General features: G+C 31.6%; 1 protein-coding gene across 1 annotated transcript; it reads left to right on the plus strand.

Moving 5' to 3' along the window:
• The first annotated feature begins 3,119 nt into the window (after positions 1 to 3,119).
• Positions 3,120 to 4,732, plus strand: LOC138694125 (piggyBac transposable element-derived protein 3-like). Its single transcript, XM_069817736.1, has 3 exons — positions 3,120 to 3,138; positions 3,471 to 3,684; positions 3,802 to 4,732. Exons 1-3 carry the CDS (start codon positions 3,120 to 3,122, stop codon positions 4,622 to 4,624), a joined length of 1,056 nt encoding a protein of 351 aa, XP_069673837.1. The 3' UTR covers positions 4,625 to 4,732.
• The last annotated feature ends 4,983 nt before the right edge of the window (positions 4,733 to 9,715 follow it).

Genomic DNA, 9,715 nt, shown 5'->3' on the forward strand with positions numbered 1-9,715 from the left:
AGTGTTTAGTATACATGATTGAACTGTATTATGTCACTGGTTTCGATTTTCCCCACAAAAAAAAAACCTTCAAAAAATTTCGTTTTTGCGAGATTTTAACTATATAAATATCAATAAAATCTACAAATTCCGGGGGATTTGTCTAATTTCTTAAGAAAATGTTAAATTCATGTGGATTCACCTATATATAACAACAATTTTACGTTCGCATGCAGAGGAATATGGGTTTGTTTGTGTAAATCGTCCAATTGTTAAAATCGTCGTTTCTTGCGGTAAAAACACGATTTTGCTATAAACGTTAATAAAATCTCTATATTCCAACCGATTGTGCTAATACTGTGACAGATTGTATAGTATACATGATTGAACTGTATTATATCACTGGTTTCGATTTTCCCCACAAAAAAAAAATCCTCAAAAAAATTTCGTTTTTGCGAGATTTTAACTATATAAATATCAATAAAATCTACAAATTCCATGGGATTTGTCTAATTTCTTAAAAATAGGTTAAATTCATGTGGATTCACCTATATATAACAACAATTTCACGTTCGCATGCAGAGAAATATGGGTTTGTTTGTGTAAATCGTCCAATTGTAAAAATCGTCGTTTCTTGCGGTAAAAACACGATTTTGCTATAATCGTTAATAAAATATCTATATTCCAACCGATTGTGCTAATTCTTTGATAGAGTGTTTAGTATACATGATTGAACTGTATTATGTCATTGGTTTCGATTTTCCCCACAAAAAAAATCCTTCAAAAAATTTCGTTTTTGCGAGATTTTTAACTATATAAATATCAATAAAATCTACAAATTCAGTGGGATTTGTCTAATTTCTTAAGAAAATGTTAAATTCATGTGGATTCACCTATATATATCAACAATTTCACGTTCTCATGCAGAGGAATATGGGTTTGTTTGTGTAAATCGTCCAATTGTAAAAATCGTCGTTTCTTGCGGTAAAAACACGATTTTGCTATAAACGTTAATAAAATCTCTATATTCCAACCGATTGTGCTAATTCTTTGACAGAGTGTTTAGTATACATGATTGAACTGTATTATATCACTGGTTTCGATTTTCCCCACAAAAAAAAATCCTTCAAAAAATTTCGTTTTTGCGAGATTTTAACTATATAAATATCAATAAAATCTACAAATTCCGTGGGATTTGTCTAATTTCTTAAAAATAAGTTAAATTCATGTGGAGTCACCTGTATATCACAACAATTTCACGTTCGCATGCAGAGGAATATGGGTTTGTTTGTGTAAATCGTCCAATTGTAAAAATCGTCGATTCTTGCGGTAAAAACACGATTTTGTTATAAACGTTAATAAAATCTCTATATTCCGACCGATTGTGCTAATTCTTTCACAGAGTGTTCAGTATACATGATTGAACTGTATTATGTCACTGGTTTCGATTTTCCCCACAAAAAAAAAATCCTTCAAAAAATTTCGTTTTTGCGAGTTTTTTAACTATATAAATATCAATAAAATCTACAAATTCCGTGGGATTTGTCAAATTTCTTAAAAAAATGTTAAATTCATGTGGATTCACCTATATATCAGAACAATTTCACGTTCGCATGGAGAGGAATATGGGTTTGTTTGTGTAAATCGTCCAATTGTAAAAATCGTCGTTTCTTGCGGTAAAAACACGATTTTGCTATAAACGTTAATAAAACCTCTATATTAAAACCGATTGTGCTAATTCTTTCACAGAGTGTTTAGTATACATAATTGAACTGTATTATATCACTGGTTTCGATTTTCCCCACAAAAAAAATCCTTCAAAAAATTTCGTTTTTGCGAGATTTTTAACTATATAAATATCAATAAAATCTACAAATTCCTTGGGATTTTTCTAATTTCTTAAAAATATGTTAAATTCATGTGGATTCACCTATATATAACAAAAATTTCACGTTCGCATGCAGAGGAATATGGGTTTGATTGTGTAAATCGTCCAATTGTAAAAATCGTCTTTTCTTGTGGTAAAAACACGATTTTGCTATAATCGTTAATAAAATCTCTATATTCCAACCGATTGTGCTAATTCTTTGACAGAGTGTTTAGTATACATGATTGAACTGTATTATATCACTGGTTTCGATTTTCCCCACAAAAAAAAATCCTTCAAAAAATTTCGTTTTTGCGAGATTTTTAACTATAAAATATCAATAAAATCTACAAATTCCTTGGGATTTGTCTAATTTCTTAAAAATATGTTAAATTCATGTGGATTCACCTATATATAACAACAATTTCACGTTCGCATGCAGAGGAATATGGGTTTGTTTGTGTAAATCGTCCAATTGTAAAAATCGTCTTTTCTTGCGGTAAAAACACGATTTTGCTATAATCGTTAATAAAATCTCTATATTCCAACCGATTGTGCTAATTCTTTGAAAGAGTGTTTAGTATACATGACTGAACTGTATTATATCACTGGTTCCGATTTTAACCACAAAAAAAAATCCTTCAAAAAATTTCGTTTTTGCGAGATTTTAACTATATAAATATCAATAAAATCTACAAATTCCGGGGGATTTGTCTAATTTCTTAAAAAAATGTTAAATTCATGTGGAGTCACCTATATATAACAACAATTTTACATTCGCATGCAGAGGAATATGGGTTTGTTTGAGAAAATCGTCAAATGGTAAAAATCGTCGTTTCTTGCGGTAAAAACACGATTTTGCTATAAACGTTAATAAAATCTCTATATTCCAACCGATTGTGCTAATTCTTTCACAGAGTGTTTAGTATACATGATTGAACTGTATTATGTCACTGGTTTCGATTTTCCCCACAAAAAAAAATCCTTCAAAAAATTTCGTTTTTGCGAGTTTTTTAACTATATAAATATCAATATAATCTACAAATTCTGTGGGATTTGTCTAATTTCTTAACCTCCTCTGTCCTTAGGTATCATATATGATACCTCAGCTCTTTATTCATTTGTCATTCGTTATGCGCGTATATAGATCCGTGACCTGAGGTATCATATTCTATACCATCTGCGCTCTCTGCCTATCATTTGTTTTTGTTAATTTTTCTTGCCACTAGATGTCACCAGCTGATTGAATTTATCATTTCGTCTAGTCAGCAGCATGGCGGAGAAAAGCAAAGGTAATTGTTGATTTGTTACATGTTAAATGAAAGAACTTTATTTGTTGATACATTCTTACATATTAACAATTCACCTAATAATAATAGAAACATTGTTAGTCTTTTCAGATAGGCGTACAACACTGTTTTTTATGAGGTATCATTGGTGATACCTTCGGTCACTAGCATGACTTTTTATAAATCCCATTACTATAATTTTGTGTAGTAGATATGCGTGATATCTGCTATTCCATGCTTGTATAATTCAAAATATCATTCTTTACAATACAGTAATCTTCACTATGTGCTCTATATCATTATGAGAATGTGAGGTTATGTTTGATTTATTTTAGCCTTGACTACGAACGAAATAACTGAACTTGTCAACAACATCAATCCCAATGATTCTGACTTTGAGATTGAGGACGAAGAAGACAATGATGAAGATATCATAGTTCCTAGACCTCCAACTCCTGTGATCGATGAAAGTTCATCTGATTCTGAAGATGAGTCGCTAACTCTTGCGGAGATACAACGAAGGGCCGTTATTTGGAGGCACAAAAATGTGTAAGTTGTTAGAAATTGTGACTAAACATATCTACAGCTACAAATAGAGGGAAATGGAAATAAGTATTATATTCTTATAAAATTTTGTTTTTTGTTTTTTTTTTTTTTTTTTTTTAGATTCCAGTCGCCATTGACTTTTGAGAATGTTTCATCACCTGAGCTATCAGAAGTAAAGGATCCTTTCGAGTACTTCAGTAAGCACCTGCGACCTTCATTTTTTGATGAAATGGCGCATTTCACAAATTTGAAGCATGTATCTCTAACCGGGAAATCTCTAAACTGCACTGGACGAGACATTAGAAAGTTTTGGGGCGTTAGTATTGTAGCTGTGCTCTTGGGGTTCCCAAGACTAAGGATGTGTTGGGAGAGCAGAACCCGCTACCCGCTGGTAGCAGAAAATATGGCCAGAGATAGATTTTATTTGCTTCGCAGAAGTATTAAGGTTGTTGATGACAACGCTGTTCCTCAGGATCAAAAGCAGGACAGTTTTTGGAAGGTGAGACCAATGTTAAACAGTATTAGAGATGCATGTCTACAACATCGCAGAAATAAAAATGTTTCAATTGATGAACAGATGATTCCATTTCACGGACATGTGCGCATGCGCCAATATATCAAAGGAAAGCCACATCCTGTGGGATTGAAGAATTTTGTTTTGTCAACCCCTTCTGGCCTACCTCTTGACTTCATGATGTATGAAGGAAAAGGAAAGGAAATATATTCAGAGAAAAGCACTGTTCCAGAAAAGCTTGATGTGGGTGGGCGAGTTGTTCTGAAACTTGCAGATTCTTTGCCACCTGGGTCGTCTATTTTCATAGATAGTTATTTTACGTCTGTTGAGATACTTGATTGCTTGATCCTAAGAAACATTTCGGCAACTGGAACTATAATGGTTAGTCGTGTACCAAAAAAGGTTCAATTAAAAATGACACTAATATGAAGAAAGAAGGTAGGGGTAGCTACGATCAAGTGGTGAGAAATGATGACAAACTAGCTCTCCTCAAGTGGTTTGACAATAGGGCCATTTTTCTGGCATCAACAGAATTCGGCGTGGAACCAGTAGAAGACTGTAAGCGCTGGTCAAAAAAGGATAAGGCTTACATTCAAATTCCTCACCCTGCAACAGTGAAGATGTACAATTCATACATGGGGGGAGTTGATCTCTTGGATAGGGTGTTGGGAAAGTATGCCATGAGAGGGAGGACAAAAAAATGGACAATTCGTGTCATTCATCATTTCTTTGATTTTGCTATTGCAGCAGCCTGGCTTGAATACAGGCAGGCTGCTATGGAATCTGGTTGGGCGAAAAAAGATATTTTATCCTATTTCCTATTTCGGTTTGAGGTGGCAGAAAAACTGATATATTTTGATGGAAAGAACGTTGCCATTCATGATGAATTAGACGAACAGGAAGATGAAGAGGAAAAGGAGGATGAAGAAGACAGTGATGGATCTTCCAGAAGGAAGCGTCCTAGAACACCAAAAGCTTTACCACCCAGGGCTGCTAGATTGGACCAGGCCTTACATTTACCACAGATGACGAATAAAGAGCAAACAAATAAGTCGAAATGTTGAGCTCCTGGTTGTAAGTCTTTGACATTTGTCAGATGCACAGAATGCAAAATGTTTTTGTGTTTTACAACAGAACGGAACTGTTTCTTGGAATTTCATAAAAAATGATTTCTAACATTTCGTTTTTTGTATGTATGGGACATGCAACCACTTATGCATATATACTAAACTATTTTTGGACTACTTATAAATTTATATCATCATGAATATTGAGAATTTGACTATATTGTATTTTGTAACACATATTTTGTTTATTTTTATATATAATTAATTATGATAATAAATATATCTAAATGTTCAATTGTATTAAAGTCTGCAATAATGTATTCTACATTTTTTTTTTCAGTATTTGTAAGCAATTTGTATGCATTTTTGTAAAATAAATAAAAGTAAATGGATTCAAAATAGTGTCCTGTAGTTAACCAAAAAGTCCTCATAAAATCCTGAGGTATCATATATGATACCTAGCATAAAACAAGATCAGAGATCGTGACAAAAATTCTGACTGGTAAAAGTTTGTATTTGTATCACCAAAAACCCAATAAATGATATTTAAACACTTTTATAATTGTAAACTTGTCTCGGGACTGAAGAGGTTAAGAAAATGTTAAATTCATGTCGATTCACCTATATATAACAACAATTTTACGTTCGCATGCAGAGGAATATGGGTTTGTTTGTGTAAATCGTCCAATTGTTAAAATCGTCGTTTCTTGCGGTAAAAACACGATTTTGCTATAAACGTTAATAAAATCTCTATATTCCAACCGATTGTGCTAATACTGTGACAGATTGTATAGTATACATGATTGAACTGTATTATATCACTGGTTTCGATTTTCCCCACAAAAAAAAAAATCCTCAAAAAAATTTCGTTTTTGCGAGATTTTAACTATATAAATATCAATAAAATCTACAAATTCCGTGGGATTTGTCTAATTTCTTAAAAATAGGTTAAATTCATGTGGATTCACCTATATATAACAACAATTTCACGTTCGCATGCAGAGGAATATGGGTTTGTTTGTGTAAATCGTCCAATTGTAAAAATCGTCGTTTCTTGCGGTAAAAACACGATTTTGCTATAATCGTTAATAAAATATCTATATTCCAACCGATTGTGCTAATTCTTTGATAGAGTGTTTAGTATACATGATTGAACTGTATTATGTCATTGGTTTCGATTTTCCCCACAAAAAAAATCCTTCAAAAAATTTCGTTTTTGCGAGATTTTTAACTATATAAATATCAATAAAATCTACAAATTCTGTGGGATTTGTCTAATTTCTTAAGAAAATGTTAAATTCATGTGGATTCACCTATATATATCAACAATTTCACGTTCGCATGCAGAGGAATATGGGTTTGTTTGTGTAAATCGTCCAATTGTAAAAATCGTCGTTTCTTGCGGTAAAAACACGATTTTGCTATAAACGTTAATAAAATCTCTATATTCCAACCGATTGTGCTAATTCTTTGACAGAGTGTTTAGTATACATGATTGAACTGTATTATATCACTGGTTTCGATTTTCCCCACAAAAAAAAATCCTTCAAAAAATTTCGTTTTTGCGAGATTTTAACTATATAAATATCAATAAAATCTACAAATTCCGTGGGATTTGTCTAATTTCTTAAAAATAAGTTAAATTCATGTGGAGTCACCTGTATATAACAACAATTTCACGTTCGCATGCAGAGGAATATGGGTTTGTTTGTGTAAATCGTCCAATTGTAAAAATCGTCATTTCTTGCGGTAAAACCACGATTTTGCTATAAACGTTAATAAAACCTCTATATTCCAACCGATTGTGCTAATTCTGTGACAGATTGTTTAGTATACATGATTGAACTGTATTATATCACTGGTTTCGATTTTCCCCACAAAAAAAAATCCTCAAAAAAATTTCGTTTTTGCGAGATTTTAACTATATAAATATCAATATAATCTACAAATTCCATGGGATTTGTGTAATTTCTTAAGAAAATGTTAAATTGATGTGGATTCACCTATATATATCAACAATTTCACGTTCGCATGCAGAGGAATATGGGTTTGTTTGTGTAAATCGTCCAATTGTTAAAATCGTCGTTTCTTGCGGTAAAAACACGATTTTGCTATAAATGTTAATAAAATCTCTATATTCCAACCGATTGTGCTAATTCTTTGACAGAGTGTTTAGTATATATGATTGAACTGTATTATATCACTGGTTTCGATTTTCCCCACAAAAAAAAAATCCTTCAAAAAATTTCGTTTTTGCGAGATTTTAACTATATAAATATCAATAAAATCTACAAATTCCGTGGGATTTGTCTAATTTCTTAAAAATATGTTAAATTCATGTGGAGTCACCTGTATATCACAACAATTTCACGTTCGCATGCAGAGGAATATGGGTTTGTTTGTGTAAATCGTCCAATTGTAAAAATCGTCGATTCTTGCGGTAAAAACACGATTTTGTTATAAACGTTAATAAAATCTCTATATTCCAACCGATTGTGCTAATTCTTTCACAGAGTGTTTAGTATACATGATTGAACTGTATTATGTCACTGGTTTCGATTTTCCCCACAAAAAAAATCCTTCAAAAAATTTCGTTTTTGCGAGTTTTTTAACTATATAAATATCAATAAAATCTACAAATTCCGTGGGATTTGTCAAATTTCTTAAAAAAATGTTAAATTCATGTGGATTCACCTATAAATCAGAACAATTTCACGTTTGCATGGAGAGGAATATGGGTTTGTTTGTGTAAATCGTCCAATTGTAAAAATCGTCGTTTCTTGCGGTAAAAACACGATTTTGCTATAAACGTTAAGAAAACCTCTATATTCCAACCGATTGTGCTAATTCTTTCACAGAGTGTTTAGTATACATAATTGAACTGTATTATATCACTGGTTTCGATTTTCCCCACAAAAAAAATCCTTCAAAAAATTTCGTTTTTGCGAGATTTTTAACTATATAAATATATATAAAATCTACAAATTCCTTGGGATTTGTCTAATTTCTTAAAAATACGTTAAATTCATGTGGATTCACCTGTATATAACAACAATTTCACGTTCGCATGCAGAGGAATATGGGTTTGATTGTGTAAATCGTCCAATTGTAAAAATCGTCTTTTCTTGCGGTAAAAACATGATTTTGCTATAATCGTTAATAAAATCTCTATATTCCAACCGATTGTGCTAATTCTTTGACAGAGTGTTTAGTATACATGATTGAACTGTATTATATCACTGGTTTCGATTTTCCCCTCAAAAAAAATCCTTCAAAAAATTTCGTTTTTGCGAGATTTTTAACTATATAAATATCAATAAAATTTACAAATTCCTTGGGATTTGTCTAATTTCTTAAAAATATGTTAAATTCATGTGGATTCACCTATATATAACAACAATTTCACGTTCGCATGCAGAGGAATATGGGTTTGTTTGTGTAAATCGTCCAATTGTAAAAATCGTCTTTTCTTGCGGTAAAAACACGGTTTTCCTATAATCGTTAATAAAATCTCTATATTCCAAGCGATTGTGCTAATTCTTTGACAGAGTGTTTAGTATACATGACTGAACTGTATTATATCACAGGTTTCGATTTTCCCCACAAAAAAAAATCCTTCAAAAAATTTCGTTTTTGCGAGATTTTAACTATATAAATATCAATAAAATCTACAAACTCCGTGGGATTTGTCTAATTTCTTTAAAAAATGTTAAATTCATGTGGAGTCACCTATATATAACAACAATTTCACATTCGCATGCAGAGGAATATGGGTTTGTTTGAGAAAATCGTCAAATGGTAAAAATCGTCGTTTCTTGCGGTAAAAACACGATTTTGCTATAAACGTTAATAAAATCTCTATATTCCAACCGATTGTGCTAATTCTTTCACAGAGTGTTTAGTATACATGATTGAACTGTATTATGTCACTGGTTACGATTTTCCGATCAAAAAAAAATCCTTCAAAAAATTTCGTTTTTGCGAGTTTTTTAACTATATAAATATCAATATAATCTACAAATTCCGTGGGATTTGTCTAATTTCTTAAGAAAATGTTAAATTCATGTGGATTCACCTATATATAACAACAATTTTACGTTCGCATGCAGAGGAATATGGGTTTGTTTGTGTAAATCGTCCAATTGTTAAAATCGTCGTTTCTTGCGGTAAAAACACGATTTTGCTATAAACGTTAATAAAATCTCTATATTCCAACCGATTGTGCTAATTCTGTGACAGATTGTTTAGTATACATGATTGAACTGTATTATATCACTGGTTTCGATTTTCCCCACAAAAAAAAAATCCTTCAAAAAATTTCGTTTTTGCGAGATTTTAACTATATAAATATCAATAAAATCTACAAATTCCGGGGGATTTGTCTAATTTCTTAAAAAAATGTTAAATTCATGTGGAGTCACCTATATATAACAACAATTTTACATTCGCATGC

The sequence above is a fragment of the Periplaneta americana genome, unplaced genomic scaffold, assembly GCF_040183065.1.
Source record: "Periplaneta americana isolate PAMFEO1 unplaced genomic scaffold, P.americana_PAMFEO1_priV1 scaffold_48, whole genome shotgun sequence".
NCBI classification, from domain to species: domain Eukaryota; kingdom Metazoa; phylum Arthropoda; class Insecta; order Blattodea; family Blattidae; genus Periplaneta; species Periplaneta americana.

Excerpts from the sequence above, each read along its gene's own strand:
- LOC138694125 (XM_069817736.1), top strand. Across the intron at positions 3,685-3,801 it reads ATTTGGAGGCACAAAAATGT|ATTCCAGTCGCCATTGACTT; the intron begins GTAAGTTGTTAG and ends TTTTTTTTTTAG.